The sequence below is a fragment of the Leuresthes tenuis genome, unplaced genomic scaffold (genome assembly GCF_036924035.1).
Source record: "Leuresthes tenuis unplaced genomic scaffold, fLeuTen1.0.hap1 SCAF_22, whole genome shotgun sequence".
NCBI lineage: Eukaryota > Metazoa > Chordata > Actinopteri > Atheriniformes > Atherinopsidae > Leuresthes > Leuresthes tenuis.
This window is the reverse complement of record NW_027325376.1, coordinates 7,676,113-7,692,543: the sequence shown is the minus strand read 5'-3', so window position 1 is coordinate 7,692,543 and position 16,431 is coordinate 7,676,113. Positions and strand designations below refer to the sequence as shown.

General features: G+C 42.7%; 2 protein-coding genes across 2 annotated transcripts; one reads left to right on the top strand and one right to left on the bottom strand.

The window, feature by feature from the left end:
* LOC140282140 (butyrophilin subfamily 1 member A1-like) lies at positions 1-4,551 on the top strand. The gene is made up of 7 exons (XM_072376722.1): positions 1-559; positions 653-937; positions 1,030-1,113; positions 1,804-1,839; positions 2,030-2,050; positions 2,140-2,184; positions 2,281-4,551. Exons 1-7 carry the CDS (start codon positions 340-342, stop codon positions 2,889-2,891), a joined length of 1,302 nt encoding a protein of 433 aa, XP_072232823.1. The 5' UTR covers positions 1-339; the 3' UTR covers positions 2,892-4,551.
* Positions 4,552-6,252: 1,701 nt separating this feature from the next.
* On the bottom strand, positions 6,253-13,548 carry LOC140281865 (uncharacterized). The gene is made up of 8 exons (XM_072376369.1): positions 13,421-13,548; positions 11,855-11,964; positions 11,604-11,688; positions 11,327-11,522; positions 9,919-10,982; positions 9,012-9,793; positions 7,523-7,729; positions 6,253-7,420 (listed from the first exon to the last, which is right to left on the bottom strand). Exons 1-8 carry the CDS (start codon positions 13,510-13,512, stop codon positions 7,176-7,178), a joined length of 2,781 nt encoding a protein of 926 aa, XP_072232470.1. The 5' UTR covers positions 13,513-13,548; the 3' UTR covers positions 6,253-7,175.
* Between the last annotated feature and the right edge of the window lie 2,883 nt (positions 13,549-16,431).

Genomic DNA, 16,431 nt, shown 5'->3' with positions numbered 1-16,431 from the left:
ATCGTTGCACCTATTTTCCGTTTTAACGGCTACATTTAAGGAAATGAGAGGTGGCTCAAGACTTCAGCACAATACTGTGTGTCTTCAGATAGAAGACTACTAAATAGCGCTTATTCTAACGCAATCAACAATAAGAACAAAAAGCAAATCACCAGAAGTTTAAGTTAACCAACCATACATGTTACAGTTTCAGAGAGCATTGCGGTTTCGGTTGGGGCTCCACCTTCGGTGCAACGCGGCCATGCAACCACACTACCATGCTGGCTCAGTCCACCGCAAAGTGCAGAGGATCTGGAAGTACGCTGGTATCGTGGCACTGATCACTTTGATACCCCGGTCATGCTGTACAAGGCAAAAAAGTTTGAGAATGGATCCCAAGAAGCTGCATATGTTGGCCGAGTCTCGTTTGGGTTAAAGGACACAACATCTGGCGGGCTGAAGTCAGGCGACGTGAGTCTGAAGCTGGAAGATGTGACGATTAAGGATGCAGGAGATTACACTTGTTATGTCAGCAGCTTCCAGGGATATGACAGTTCAACTGTGAACCTCCAGGTGACAGGTGAGTAGCACAAGGGTGAAATCAACATGAAATAAATCAAGTAATTGACCTTTTTAATCAAATGTTCATCTTCCTTCTCCAATCCCTTCACAGAGACAGGAAAATCCCCTCTTCTGTCTGTCACGTGGAAAGACAATAACATGGTGAATGTGAGCTGTGAATCTGAAGGCTGGTATCCACAGCCTGAGCTGCAGTGGTCAGACCAGACACAAGATCTGACCCGTAACAGTGTGGTGCACAGCAAGGTCACCTCTGGCCTTTATTCAGTCCACAGCTGGCTTCTTGCTCCAGGATCCTCTGATGTGTTCTGCTCAATAGGTCTGCCTAATATTGTGGCGATGGAGGCTAGAATGCACATTGGAAAACCTCCTGAAAAAGGTGAAAAGTGTGCAAATGTTGTATTTTCTTGACTTGTTTTTTTTTCACTTAAAACCATGATAAAATACAAGAATTCTTGCTTTTAGAGTCAGAGTCCTCTGTGGGCGGATGGGTGGCTTTCGGCATACTCCTCATAATTGCATTGGCTGCGCTGGGAGCTTTGTACTGGAAGAGAGGTAAACGTTTAATGTAAATCAGAAGGTATTGATGACAATATATATGTCTGGACACACTGTAAATATGAGCACTGAGCGAAATCAAACCTTTGAATGTTTCTTTTATGTTACCGCAAAGAAAGTTGATGTTGGGAAATTGTCTAAACTAATTAGTGAAATCCTTAAACAGAGACCATGGATGACAGAAAGTTAAAACCAAATGTATAGATTTGGTGATGGCTGAAAAAATCCCTGAAATTTTACTTAATTAAAAAATATTAAAATATCCACTTAGTGCAGTAAGGGTAAGAAAGACCACAAATTCTTAATGAACACATGACTTTTTTATTGAAAGTTTATCGTATGTTTTGGGACTTGAGACAGTACCACATTTCATATTTTCCCCTGATAAGTTCACAGCTGTTGATACTGATCACATTTTAGTCATAGTTGTAGTCAGGCGGACTGAGTTACCAGGGCCCCATGTGGCGGGGCAAATGAAAGCAAACGAAAGCACACTAATTAACTCCCGGGGTTATAAAACGCTTCAATACCACCGCGATTGTCAGTGCTAAAACCTGCATAACACAAAATTAGAACTAACATGATGCCTCATCTGTCTTTTTTTTTTTTTTTGCATAGCCTACCACACCATTGCAATAGTATACTAATTAAATTTTTTTACGAATATTTATTATTTGGCTTCTCCAGGCTCCCCATCCTCTGATGCTGTGGACTGTGGACAAGGTGAGCTTAAAATGAAAGCACATCATTTTAGCTATTATATTTAGCTATGTTTGGCTACTGTAAAAAAAGGCAATTCCATCCAAAGTTGAGGTGATTTGGGCACTACTTGTGCATAGGGCTCAGAATCTGGTGCTACGCCCCTGGTTGTAGTCTTAATGATAACTAACAAACTTCTTTTTTTTTTCTTCAGAGACTGAACCACTTTTACCAAGTAAGATTTACCTTCTCACATTGTTGTTCTTAATATCAAGGCTACATTTTTACAATTAAAAACAGATTTATTGTCTTGCTTCCCTACAGATGAGCTTCAGCCAACAGCTTTATCAGCGGCTCGCCAGTTTCATGGTAATGATTTAACTTATTGAGAACTTCACTTGTCTTACTTTTTTCTATGTTAGGATTTTTGCAATTCTTTCTGATCTAATTTTCAATCTTCAACAGAAAATATTAAATTGGAGGACACAAGCAATGAATTCCTCACAATCAAAGAGAATATACTGAGAGACGCCAGCGGTAAAGTCTTTCCAGACGGAGAAAGGGTTACGTGTCTCACAGCAATCAGAGGAACACCAGGTTTCTCCAAAGGACAACACTACTGGGAGGTTTCTTTAGGGAAAGATTGTGTAGACCACAAAAAGTCCTGGTGGATTGGAGTTACAAGTGTAACACAAAACCTTCAGGCATATAAATTATCTCAGAAGACAGCCAATCATTTCTGGTTCCTGTCATCTTCTCCTAACACTGAAGATACTTTACAGTTTATCACTGAATCCACCGTATTCCTGCCTGTTCAGTCAAGACCAAAAACAGTTGGCGTGCTTTTGGATTGTGACAAAGGAAATCTATCCTTTTACGATGTAGAGAAGAATAGGCTGATTGGGTCTTATATTGGTTCATTTACAGTGGAAGTGTTTCCATTTTTCAACCCTGGGAAAGGTGACACTGCACCTATGGAGATAATACATAAGTTAGAGCAGTCTAGCAACATGGAGAATGCTGAATATTTAGAGGGAAGAGATGCTATTCTCTCTAATTCTCAATCTACAGCATAAGTAACAACTGCTGATGAGTAAAACACTGTTTTGAATCTCAGCAGTGGGCTTTTGTCCTGTGCTGAGGGTCGATAGTGTACAAATCCAACTGAACCAAGTATAATAATTGTCTTTACTTTATTTTCATGAAAATTAAGGAAATCTAAAGATTAATAATAGTTATACCCATATGTTAAAGTCTCCATGAAGTCGAACTTTCAAAGTTCAGTAGATCTGATGCAGATGCCACCATCTTTGCCTTGTCTGATCAGGCCACAGGGGCTGACCAATCAGATCAGAACTGGGCTTTATTAGAAGGAAGGGCAGCCTCCCTGAAATTTGTAAATCCATTTTCAATCGAATAAAATGAAATAGTTCATTTTAAACCCAAAAACCTATGTCAGAGACCAGAAAAATCATATGATATTGTAGCTTAGTTTATATATTAGCTTAAGATTAGGCTTAATTCCGCTCCTTGGTGAAGAAGCCCACAGAACACTTAGAAAACTATAAATGCAGGATTGTAATTATTGCTACTTTGTGGTGTGCTTGGATGACTCATTCTGTTTAGGCCCATTGGATGTGCGTTCACTGGGTTTTTCAGTTCAGAACCCATTTCTGTCTGTGACAGAGCTGTCACAGAAAATGTGAGGGTAGATGAAATTGAATTAAAACTGCATGGAACTTAGTGTCCTTGTGGATGCACAAAGTACTCCAGTGTTTAAGTCTTTGTAGACTTTTTAGGCAGATTGTCCTCTTTCTTCATACCACTTTGTTGTATTTATTAAACCTTTACCAGGAGAAGCTCCACAACATTGCATCATCAAATCTACTCAAATGTGTGCTACAGAATACAGAACTATTCTTGTAGATGGTTTGTTAATTACTCTTTAGGCATCAGCATAAGCTGATGCCCAAGCTGTTCCAGAGTTCTTCAGCCGCAACTTCTACTGCTCCAGTTAATGTAGGATGACTTTAATGGTCTGTCCGACCCCTCTCACAGCAATTAGAATTCCAGTTTTTGCTAAATGGACTACTTACTTTGAGTAACCCCTGATTTTTCCAAATACCTCAGTTTGGCAATCGACTTATTGTCCAAGGTATGTCTGTCAGTGCAATGCTGTGACCTATGTGAGAAAACTTTAAAGATATTGTTTCGTTTCTAACTTTTCGTTGCACATATGAGCACAGCTCAGTTCACTCCACAGGTGATTTTGGCAGATGAGGCAGTGAGGATTTTATTTGAGCAGAGCAACATTCTGGGGGTTGACACGTATTCCTGATGGAGTGATTTTCCTGCACAATTACTGAGACGTTTAGCTGTCTGACAACAGAAACAGAAAAATATGTGAATGAGAGCAGCCTTATTTGGAATTCTGCTGTATTGATATACACTTTCACTCTTCTGTTCTTCAAAAAGCTTTTGGCCATGGGCAGAGTGCATTGGCTCATTTAAGTTACACTGAGTTTATACTTGCAGAAGTGATTCAGCCCATGGCCACATTATCTGGGTGTGTTGGCCTGATTTTGAGAAGCTCCCTTTCATAATTTCAGTTTATGCGTTTTAAAAGTCCAGTTTTGGTCGGGCTAACACAATAACAACTTTCTTATTTCTCGTGTTATATTAACGTCCTTTCTCTAAATGGAAAAAAGTCCTCTCTGTCAGTACCAATGTGGAGTTAATAACTCTGGGTGCTTAAGTGATAGATGTGTTCTGTTGTTTAAACCACAAGCACTTCCTTTCTGCCTAATCCATTTATGAAGTATAATTTGATTATGTTATTTGCTGCAGGCATAAGACAAGGCAAGCAGTGGTGAAAGAACTGCAGAACGGAGCGATGTGCTTCCTTTGCCAAAAAAGATCAGAAATGCCTATTTGGATAAGTATAATGACCACTTTAAAAAAGTTTTTTTTCCTCATATATTATTGACTTTAATCTTGGAAAGTCATAGTTTTTCTTGGAGTATATTCCTTTGCTCAGTGTATTGTTCTTGTTGGGTAAACTTTGCTATCTGAGAAATAGCAGAACACCTGTACGTTGTTGTCTTTATGATACCGTCAGCAAACGAAACTACTGTAGCAGTTACTGCAAAGGCAATTTTTATGAATATATTATTTTGATTTTTTTTGTGAATTACTTTACCCTACGATGTACAATTTCATGCCTGTACTGATTATGTGTAATGCAACAAAGCCTGAATGTTCTTGTGACTTCGTCTCACTATGAAATCGCAAGTCAGCTTGATTTAAGTTCTCCTCTGGCAGATAGTATTGCAGCTACAATTATCCGTCCATCCATTTTCTATACCGTCAATCAGGCAGTCGGGTCGCGCGGGGGGGGGGGGGGGGGGGGGGTGGGGGGGGGGGTGGGGTGCTGGAGCCTATCCCAGCAGTCATCGGGCGAAAGGCGGGGTACACCCTGGACAGGTCGCCAGTCCATCACAGGGCCACATAGAGACAAACAACCAAACACGCTCACACTCCCTCCTAAGGACAATTTAGAGTCACCAATTAACCTGACATGCATGTTTTTGGACGGTGGGAGGAAGCCGGAGTACCCGGAGAGAACCCACACATACACAAGGAGAACATGCAAACTCCACACAGAAAGGCCCCAGGCGGGATCGAACCCGGAACCCTCTTGCTGTGAGGTGATGGTGCTACAATTCTCATTTTTATTAAAAATACTCAAGTATTTCAAGGGAAGCTCATCTGGTGTAGTGTGTAATAGGCAGAAGTTGTCACTGCATTTTTTCAGGATCAAAAGTCTATATTCAAAAATATATATATAAAAATATAAAGGCAAAAGAAAAAAATCCTCAAAATCGTTTGTTTAAAGGAACTCATTTTGATTGTAATGACTTTGGGATAACATATATGTAAAACATCTTGAACTTACCTTTTATATCAGGATAAGCACTTGAAGCTTCAGCAATTGAACTGTTTTTTTTTTGTAATGAAACACACCTGTGCTTGTCTAGCTTAAACTAGCTCAAGTGTACCATAAAAAAGTTATCTTAGGCTTGCTAAATGTAATTCAGGTGACTTGTTGAAGACTTGGTAGCCTTCTAGATAGGACTATCTTCATGAGCTGTTAAAAAATGATTACGATTGTAATTGGGATCTTTACTAATTTTAAATGTAAAAATGGATGTTATCTGACAAATATCACTGAATGAAAGGGTGAGGAGCAGTTTCTGTCTCATATTCCTTCGTATTGTATTCATAATCGACTGCTCAGATTATGGTGAACGTGCGTTTTTATTGTGTTTGACTTTTTGAATAAAAGGCAAAAAAAAAAAAGATTAGGATGGAATCTATTTTCTTCATGTCACCGTTTTCACAATGTAAAATTCACAATCCAGTTTAAGAAAACACAGCAAAATGTCATACATTTTAATAAGTACAGGTAGTATTTACAGTATGTACACCAAAACACAACAACTTACTAATACTTTCATAGATTAGGAAGTATTTACATTGCGAATAAGACCATATGTTGATTGTGAAATACATTATTTTTAAAAATTTTTATACTCAGTAAATTCAAGTAGGCGTGCCTTGATACATACTAGTCTATGATCGTGGAATAGAGGTATGCAAAAAACACTTAACAGGTGCATCATGATCTGAGACACTGAAGAACACTTTAATACACTCATCAGTTGGGAGCACAATGTGAGCATTAAACACAAACTATACAGGTTCATATGAGTCCACAAGACCTGCTGTCTTACTGTGGGGACTTTTATTGATCACAACCATTAGGTTTCTTCTCCCAAAGCTTTACACATTCATGTTTGGTCAACAGCCTTCAGGAAAAGCAAATACCCATTCAGGGACTGTTTGCTGTGGTATGCCCTGTTGGTTTAAAGCGTGCATCCCTCCACAGATGCTTGTTGGTTTGGTGCTTGTTGCCCCCATTATCTCACATTTGCCCTTCACTTTCAGTTAACATGACATATAAAAAAAGATTTCTTTTAAAATGAAAAAGCGATTCACTGTCTGACCTCACACATAAAGATACATTTTGTCCAAATGCAACTCAAAACTGACACGGGGTAACGGCAACACTGAGCACACATTATCCTAAACCCATCAGTCCTCTTAGCTTAGTCACTTTTATTACACTACTCCCTTATGACCGGGGTGATGACACCTGAAATGCATCTTAACATCAGGCGCTGCATCCATGACAGAAAAATGAAAGCGACACCCCACCTTGACCCAGAGTTTTTTTCTCCACATAGTGACTGCTGGTGGATAACATATCATGGTATATGTCCCTTTTTCGCGACATTGCTCTAACTGACTGCAGCGGCGCTCTCCCTCCTTCCCTGCTTCTTCAGCAGCTGGATGCGGTTGTGAACGTAAAACTTGATAGCTCTCCAGTCTCGCTGGTTGCTCACCAGCAGGGGGCAGAGTTCCAGACAGCGCTCGCAGTCTGCCTTCGCAGGGACACGCAGTTCCATGAGGTTTCTGTTCAGGTGAGTCTCGACCGCTACGCGCTCCGCCTCCGACCAGGGACGCTTCAGCACACCCCGCTTTCCTGTGGAAAGTGTTAGAAGGTTTAAATGAGTGCAACAGAAACAAACAGCGTCAAATTAATATAAATGTACATCCCGTCAGCTTATTGCTGACAAACCGGTACCTGATTTGGGAGGAACGCATCTCCTCTTGTGGTCATTAGCTATCTGTGGGCTGATAGGGGGTGAAGGCATGGGTGCTCTCTTCTTCCGTGGGGGTCGGCCGGGTCCTTTCTTCTTTGCCGTCACCTCCGTCTTCTCCTTAACTTCATCTTTGTCTTCTTCTGGCTCAGAATCTTCTGAAAACGAATCTGCTGAGTTGCCAGACATCACTGTACACGAAGAATAAAATGGAAAATCTAAATCAACATTTTTGGGGCTTAGACTGTCTTGAATTAGCGATCATTTTGATCAAGTGTGCTGTGATTTGCATAAAGTACAGTACTGACACAGTACAGAAGTTATATTGTCCAATAATGAAAAAAAACCTCCTCTAACAAAAATGCAGATGTGCAGTTTAGTTGAGCATAAACACTGGAAACAAGTCGACACAGGAAGCTCGGGTCAAGTTTTTGGTGTATCTAAGAAATGATATCATATATATATATATATATATATATATATATATAAATTTTATGGGAGGTGAGTTGCAACAGTAAAACAACAGTGTAAACATGAGTGAAAGTAAAGAAAACTGGGGAAAAGTGGAGAAATGACACAAAGTGGACACAAAGTAATATGATCTGTTGGTTTCCTTAGTTGGCTACCTCTATAAACTGGCATTATATAAAAACAGCTGGATTAAATTGGACTTTATTGAACTTAGTTACTTTTCTCTGTCAAGTGCCCTCAGATATAATGAACGTGAATGGTTCAATATGAATAAGGTAAACAGAATTACTGCCATCTAACAGATTTCAAAAAGATTGCACATTTCCAAATTTAAGAAACTGCTTTCACTGACACCATCATCATTTTGACTGGGGTGACAAATGCCATTCAAGAAGCGAATAAAATTAAACACCACAGCACCATTTCCTGAAGAAACATGCTGTTCCAAGAGCATAGTGGCAATTATTTTATCATCTAAAAGGTAATTTGTTGGCATCACAAAACTGGAAAGAATGGCAGGATAACTGCAAAAACAACTTTGCCCCTTGAGTTACATTACAGCGCTGCCTGGTTGCTGTTATGCAGGTAGTAATCTCACTTTACAGAGAAATTTAATCACACGCTCATTAATCACTTTGAATCCACTGCATGGGAAAATCCTTCCAAAGCTCAAAAATACGGGAGTTTCCCTTCAACTTTTGGCAATTGAGCAGGTTTCCTAAAACATTCACAGACACACAAAAAGAAAGCCAAAAGATTTCTGCACAGACAAACAAAGAAATCCCTTTTCATCCCTCATCAGCTCTCTTATGTCAACAAAAAGCTCACCTAAAAATGTTTTGACAAAAAAAGTTTGGCACGACCTCTGTGTCATAAAACTATGATTGAAATGGCTGAAAATGGACAATGATAACAGTGCTGGAAATTGCAATACAAAAGAAAAGGCCTCACCATTTACTTCTGAACCCAAAGAGAAGGAAAATGCTTGATGCAACTGCTTACCATCTAACTCGAGGCAGATGTCCTGCAGGCTCATCCCCCTGAAAAGCACTCCCTCCCTTTCTCCATAAAGAACGACACGCCCTACACGACCCATCAGCGCTGGATCTCGTATGATCGAGGAGCAGTTCTGGGTCACGTGATATTCGTGCTCCAGGAAGTCCTCTAGCCGCTTGACAGCTCCACCCTCACCCTCCTCTAACAGCAGCAGTTGGGTAAGGATGGCTACCTGCCGGCGAACTCGTGTTGCCGTCATAGCTCCGGGGTTCTTGGCGCCACTGGCTCGAGCCAGGTTTCTCAGCAGGTCTGTGCCACGCAGAGGGGTGGCAGGAGAGTGGTAGGGCCGGGAGAAGACGTAGGGGCTCTCAGGGTCCACACCCACATTGGGGCTGGTTCGAAGAAGCAGGTCCAGGCAGGACTCACAGTGTGGCGGGAGAATAAGTGGCTGGATGCGACCACGCTTGCCCAAGACACTCGCCCGAGGGAGATGACAGAGGACCTGACGCTCAAAGGGGGACAGGAGGGCTTCCATGCCAGAAGGGGTGTTGGGTTGCGGAGTGACACGGTTGCGGTAGTCCTGGATAGTGAGCTTTGCCACTTCACATTCCCGATGTCGATTGTAGAGGATGAGCAGGGAAAGGCTGGAGTGGCACAGCAGGCGCCAGGCCTCAGCAGAGTGAGGAGAACGAGTTAAAGAGAGGAAAGAGGAGTGTTGCTGGTGACGGAGATAGAGGACCAAGCAAGACAGGGACGACAGGAGCGGAGACATGTGTTGTCTGTGTGTGCTAGAAATGAAAGACAGAGAGAACAAACACCTTTAATAAAAACATCTAATGTTTCATGGGTAATGAGCCTTGAAAAAGTGCGTCAGGCACAGCTTTGCAAATAAATGAAAATAATCCGACCACACCTTACTACTTCTCCATTCTTCTCCTCTGGTGCGTCGTCTTCCCCGTCTCCACTCAGCTCCAGATCTTCATCTGGATCAATATCTGGCTCTGGTGTAGGAGGTGGCAGCAGTTCTTCTTGATTTCTTGAGCTCTCCATCTCCACCTTCTGCTGCTCCTCCTGCTTTTCTCTCTTCATCCTCCGACCTCTTCTGGGAGTCGACGGGGGAGGCGGTGACGGACTCTTTACTCTGGACACCATGGGGGGTGTGGAGAGTTTTGCAGCAGGCAGGGGCAAGTTAGCCCCCTTCTTTGCGGCAGCAGGCTGAGCTGAAGAAGGCGGTGAAAGCGACAGGGAGAACGAGACACTGCCTGAGCCCAAGCGGGTGGCTGGCGATTCCCTCTCCCTGGAGAAGAGGGAGGGTGGAGTGGAGTTAGAGGCAGAGGGCTGAGGGACAGCAAAGGAATGGCTGTGAGTAGCAGAGGTGGAGGATGAAGAGGGGTGGGGGTGCGAGGCACTGCCATTTGAGGAGCTGTGTGTGTGGAGGTGTGCCAGCTCCATGGCTGTTCTGACGTCTGGCTGGTTAGCGTGATACTTCTCCAGGTGGCGTGCTAAGGAGCGATAGTGGCGGCCGCAGTAAGGGCAGTGCTGACGCCGGCTAACCGCGGCGCTGCTGGAGCTGCCGATGTTTATGTTGATGTTATTGTTTATGTTGGTGGTCGGCGGTGTCAGTGTGTTGACCGAGGACTGGGATCTGGCTGTGGGTGCTACGGGTGCTGGGCAGGAAAAGGAGGAGCAGGGGCGCCCAGGTCCCCTGGAGGAGGAGGGCACGCTTTTCTTCTTTGAATTCACTGCCGTGGCTATTTTGCGCTTCTTGCGCCGGCGAAGCATTCGGCCCCTTATATCCTCGATTTCTTCTTCTTCATCATCGTCGTCGTCGTCATCTTCCTCCTCTTCGTCTTCCTCTCGGTCTGAGTCACTGGGCTCAGAGTGGGTGAGTGGGGAGGATGAAGGTGATAATGACCAGGAGGGGGTCAGGTAATCAGAGACAGAGAGGGACAGTGGGTGGGGACCAGGCTCTTCCTCCTGGTTACACAAAGTATTCAAAATGAAAGAAAACCACATCAGCTCAAAGTTATCCTTCATGAACAGTATCAACATTTTTATGACATTAAAGGTTAAAAGGACAAGGTAGGCAAATATTTCTGTTGTTTCTTATCAAGGCAAATAAACAAAAACAAATATTTTATTGTGTCTCTATGTCCTTCCCCATCCTGTCCAAGGTTCTCAGCATCTCCACTCTTAGGTCATAATTCTTTAAATTGAGGTATTTTTGAGTTTTTTAATGTGGTTCATTAAGACTGAAAATAATTGCACAATAACTACTGCCACCTGTAGTTTTCTTTAGTTCATTTACTATCAAAGCTCACCAATGCATTCTCGCCCCAGTCCGTCAGGCTGTAGTCCACTGTGATCTCCTCCCCTTTTGCTATGTCTCGGATTGCTATGACAACCAACCGCACCTGGGTCCCGCAGTGGACTTCTCTAATCCGGCAATTGGGTGGCGGGTGGAAAAGCACTGGTCCTCTAACACCACCTGCACCCTCCTCCCCCATTTCTGGCACGCTTGAAAAAATAAGGGGACTTTAGCAAGATGGTTCCCCCATCGAAGAAGCATCTGGGCCATTTAGAGAAGGTCTACCTTACCAGAGCTGAGTGGGATCAGGGAGGTAGTATGGACTGCCAGGTGGAGGGAGACTGTCTTCTGTGCCCTCTGGGTACTGGCCATCACCTGGTAATGAAACAAACTGTCTAATTCCAGCACTACTTAACTTCCCTAACACCAAAAACAAGTCTTATGGTTGACAGATGGAGGGTACAACACAATACACTTCTGCACAAATTAAATACATCAACAACAGGTGGCAAATTACACTTGCGAGTGTGGGTACATATACCAGGGCTGTAGCTGTGCTCCGACATACTCTCCTCCTCCTCATCTTCTGTTACATACGCTCGGTCACACACCTTAACAGGTGTTCCCTTCCTTTTTCTCCCACACACACGGCTGTAAAAACAAAATACCGTTGTTTAGGGTTATGACGCAGTCAGACAAAGCAGTGTTTCAGACCTTTTTTAATGGAAATATTGAAAGACAGAGAAGGCTAAAGAATAAATAAGCTGAGCGTAAGAAACCATGGCAAAGCAACTTAGGGGTAGAACTTTAGGGAGGCAACTACTAGTTAAAAAGTAGCCAGGTGGCCTATTATTTTATAGATACATTAACCATTTTATGTATAATACAACAAAATCTGTAGACTAATACCTTGATATTTTTCTTTATAAGCCTGTGGTACCCTCAATTTGTTCCACTATGAGCCCAAAACCCAATGATACTCAATTACTATGACACAATATAAAATAAATACAAACTTTCACAAGCTGGTGTGTGGCATGACACCAATGATTTGTCATTAAAATAAAAAATAAAAAAATCTCGTTGGTAATCTAATCAGTTTACCAACTAATAATCTGCAGTGCTGTTTAAATGCATATGACTGACTTCACAGTGATTACGGCCTGATCGTCACCTTTGGCTTTTTCATTGATTTGATAGAATAAGTTGTATGTCAACCACAGCTGAGATTATCCTTACAGTTTACTCGGAAAACTAAGAGCTAATGAGTCACATATTTGGGTGCAAGAATAGAAGAGATATCATGGGTCCGTGACAAAACACACATCTACTGTAAACACGCTGCACAAGTGAATGCTCTGATTGCAGCTACTCATTATTATGACTATTAACCACGCGATAGTAGAAATAGCCCCACGCCCATCACTAGCACTAAGAGAGTGTCGCTGCAATTATAAAAGGCGATTAGCACAACAAAGCATGCCTCATTCTCTCAACCTGCTGACACTCAACTTTGGGTCGGGTGCTTTTTGGTAGTGGTCAGCAACTTTGTTTACTTAACGCCAAAACAAGCCACGACTCCTGATCCGCTCCAGCTGAGCAGCCAATAAGTGTTGAGAGCTGAATAGCGTTAATGGAGGATAGGTTGAGAGATACAAGGACCGAGAAATCTGATATAATCACCCATAAGATTAATGAACAGTGGGGTTACAGAGCAGATGATTTCTGCAGGGTGCATGCTAACGTTAATGCTAAACCACGGCTAGCCAGTTAGCTTCCAGCAGCTAGCTGATACTTCAGCGCCGTCAAAACATCAAAAATAAAAGGCTGGCGATTAAGTGTGAAGCGAGCTGGATAGGGAGAAGATGCAGCTTTACGGGCTACAGCAGCTGCAATCGTCCACCAAACAAAATTGACTTCCCTTTCTCTGCTTTCTGCAACATAACGCCAAAAATCATGCACGGGAACACAGGCTCCCAACGTTAACTAAACGGACATGCACGCTCCCAGCGCGTGCGTCTATCGGCTCTGGCATTTTGCGCACAAAATCCCCCGTGAAAACAAAGGCTCGTGGCGGTAAAACCGGCGGCATGCCGCGTTCACTCACCCCCGAGGCGGTGGCGGCTTGCTCCCATCCCCGTCGCTGTCGAGGGTCGGTGGCTCCCGGTAGTCAAAAGGCGACCGTACATTCTCCGCCATTAGGACTGCCTTCCCTACCTCTCGTGCTCCGGTAGATTGCACACCGCGCATGTGCACAACATCTTTTGGGGTTCTACTGGTAAAATGGGGTGCACCCACCTCCTCAAAATATATGGAGCTATTAGTATGAAATTACTAGATGAGTTAACATATCATTCAGATGTACAGACAGAAAAGACTGCATTGTTGGGTTAAATCAGAGCGCGTGGTCTTTTTTTGCGCTGGTAAACCAGTGCTTTCAAATCATTGCTGTCACACACAATGTTTTTACAGCAAGGACATCGGGATGTCTTTTGGACAAGATAAATGCGACTGAATGATATCAATGAGAGACAAGGTGGCCACGACTGACAACCAGGGGGCACCATAGTAGACGTACAAGTACAACTACAAGTACATTGGGATTCAACAGGCGAATGGAAACCATGAGGAGGCCACAAAGAACTTAGAAACAACTAAGTACCTACAAACAGTAAGTCAGATGCTAAAGTGTCAGCTGAATAGGACAAAGTCCCAGTCTTCAAAACACATGCCCCGCCAGTCATCAGATACCCCTCTGGTATAATAACCTGACCAAGGGATGAGATAGAAGCCATGGATATCAAGACAAGAAACCTCCTCACAATGTATCGAGGGTTTCACACCAAGTTCAGCACCCTGAGATGGTACACTAAGTAAAAAGAGGCAGCCGGGGGCTTGTGAGCTTCAGAGCCACTATTCAGGATGAAACAACAAATATCCAGGAATACATCAGGAAGATGCTCCCAGTGATGATCTGATGAGTGAATGTCTCAGGCAGCGAGGGGAGGGGAAAGAGGAGGAACTATCATGGAAGGATAAGCCTGTGCACGGCATGTACCACTGACAGATTGAATAAGTGGCTGATATCGAGAAGCCCTATCAGTGGCAAGACAAGGCTGATCTGAAGAACAGTACAGAGGCACTAATCATGGCAGCTCAAGAACAGGCCCCGAACAAAAGAGTAATAGAGGCCAGGGTCTACCACACCAGACAGGGCTCCAGGTGCAGGTTGTGCAAAGAGGCCTCTGACACAGTCCAGCACATCGTTGTGAGGTGTAAGTAGCAGGCAGGTACAGAATACATGGAATACCAGAACTAAGTGGCAGGAATAGTGTACAGGAACATCTGAGATGGGTAAGGACTGGAATATCCAAAGTCAAAGTGGGAAATACCTCCAAAGCTAGTGAAGAATGACAGAGCCAAGATCCTGTGGGACGTCCAAACCCAGACTGACAAACAGGTGTTGATTTAACCAACCGGACTGTGGTGGTAAAAAAAAAAACTGCAGGCAGAAGAAGGCAGTAGTGATAGATGTAGCAATTCCGGATCACAGCAACATCAAGAAGAAGGAAGCAGTGGTAATCAGAGCACTCTGGGCCGTGACCCCAATACTGGGAGAATGGCTCCGGCAAATCCTGGGAACGTCATCAGAGAGCTCCCTCCAGACGAGCGCAGTTCTGGGAACAGCTAAGATACTGGCCCCCAGAGGACTCGAGCTTGAAGGAGGGGGACCCCCCCCAGTTATTTGAAAAAACCCATAATTATCTTTAACCTTACTTGGTAAATTCCATTCAATTATTTCCTATGTTAATCGTATGTTGTCAAAACAGAACAATGTAAAAGCCAGTTTGCTTACTGACAAATTTCTTATTTACATGCTAAAAGCTGACACTAACTTGACACCTGCCAATCTTTTGTATCTCTCTCTCTTTCCAGGAAACTTCCCAGGAAGCTATTTGGAAAGGACTTCCTTTAGATAAGGAGTTACTGACAAAATAGATAAATAAGTAGATTCTGCTGTGATTATTTTCACATATACGGAGCCAAGGAATGTGAACCCTTGAACAAAGGACAAAAAAACAAAGTTTAACCAGAACAGAACGCAGGGATGAAGATAATGTTTTTTTAATCTTCAATGCACATTCAGTTAATCTTCACAGAAATAAAGAAAGAATGGCGTTCAGAAAGTCACCATGGCAGGTCTGGAAATCATACCTCATTCACTTAAAAGGGTGGATGCTTTGAAAGGCTACAGTGAAGTCGTTGTGGTACAGAGTGTTTGGTACTTCTGGCTACAAACAGTATAGCCCTACTGTAAAATAACAGTCTAATATTGTAGTTCACAATTTCCGGCTTCCAAAGAGGCAGACAGCAGAAAACCAATTGGTGTAACAGTTTAAACAAGTGGACAGTGCAGCAGCACATTCAAGTATAACATCAGGAGAGAACTTGGTGAACAGAGCAGCAGAACATGACACTTTATCACAGATTGTGCCAAACCATACACATGACAAGCATCCAGTACATGACACCAAATCTGATTTTCAATCATTTAAGGTTAAATATGTTAATAATGTAATTCATTTAAAGCTCAAAGACCTGTTAAAAATAGTAAATGGCTACACATTCAACTGCATATCAGTCACAGTTTATCAGTCATATATTATTGGCTATATTCTAGCAGTTAGTCGATTTTGGAGTGTTATCAACAGCAGATTTAGTCATCAGAGGAAATATGTTTAAATAAAAATATTTTACACAGCATACTGTAAAAAGAAAGTCTAACTCTGGCACAGCATACGGCAAACCAACCTGCACCAGGAAATGCCAAACACTGGGAAACTAGAGGTCCATCTAGCACTTACTGTGGAAATACCAATGTCTGGGAAAAGCTGTCTAATTGGCTTTGATAAAGTGGATTAGTCGAAGTTTCAGTTAAGCAGTGCACTTTCCCCCTAGACTGTTCACAGAGTACAGGTCACATCAGTTTACATTTTCAATTTGGAATACATAAAGCTGGTTGTTAGTGTTGAACGAGTTCGTTCACAGATGTTACTGAAGCTACATCAAGGGACTTAGATCTCCTCTGTTCCTTCTCTCTCTGTGTGTAAGACGTGG

Bases quoted from the DNA above. Each gene is read 5' to 3' on its own strand.
- LOC140282140 (XM_072376722.1), top strand. From the start codon at position 340: ATGCTGTACAAGGCAAAAAAGTTTGAGAATGGATCCCAAGAAGCTGCA. The intron at 560-652 runs GTGAGTAGCACA...ATCCCTTCACAG, and splicing joins TGTGAACCTCCAGGTGACAG to AGACAGGAAAATCCCCTCTT. The intron at 1,114-1,803 runs GTAAACGTTTAA...TGGCTTCTCCAG, and splicing joins AGCTTTGTACTGGAAGAGAG to GCTCCCCATCCTCTGATGCT.
- LOC140281865 (XM_072376369.1), bottom strand. From the start codon at position 13,512: ATGGCGGAGAATGTACGGTCGCCTTTTGACTACCGGGAGCCACCGACC. The intron at 11,689-11,854 runs GTATATGTACCC...TTTCATTACCAG, and splicing joins GGAGCACAGCTACAGCCCTG to GTGATGGCCAGTACCCAGAG. The intron at 9,794-9,918 runs GTGTGGTCGGAT...TTTCATTTCTAG, and splicing joins AAGAATGGAGAAGTAGTAAG to CACACACAGACAACACATGT.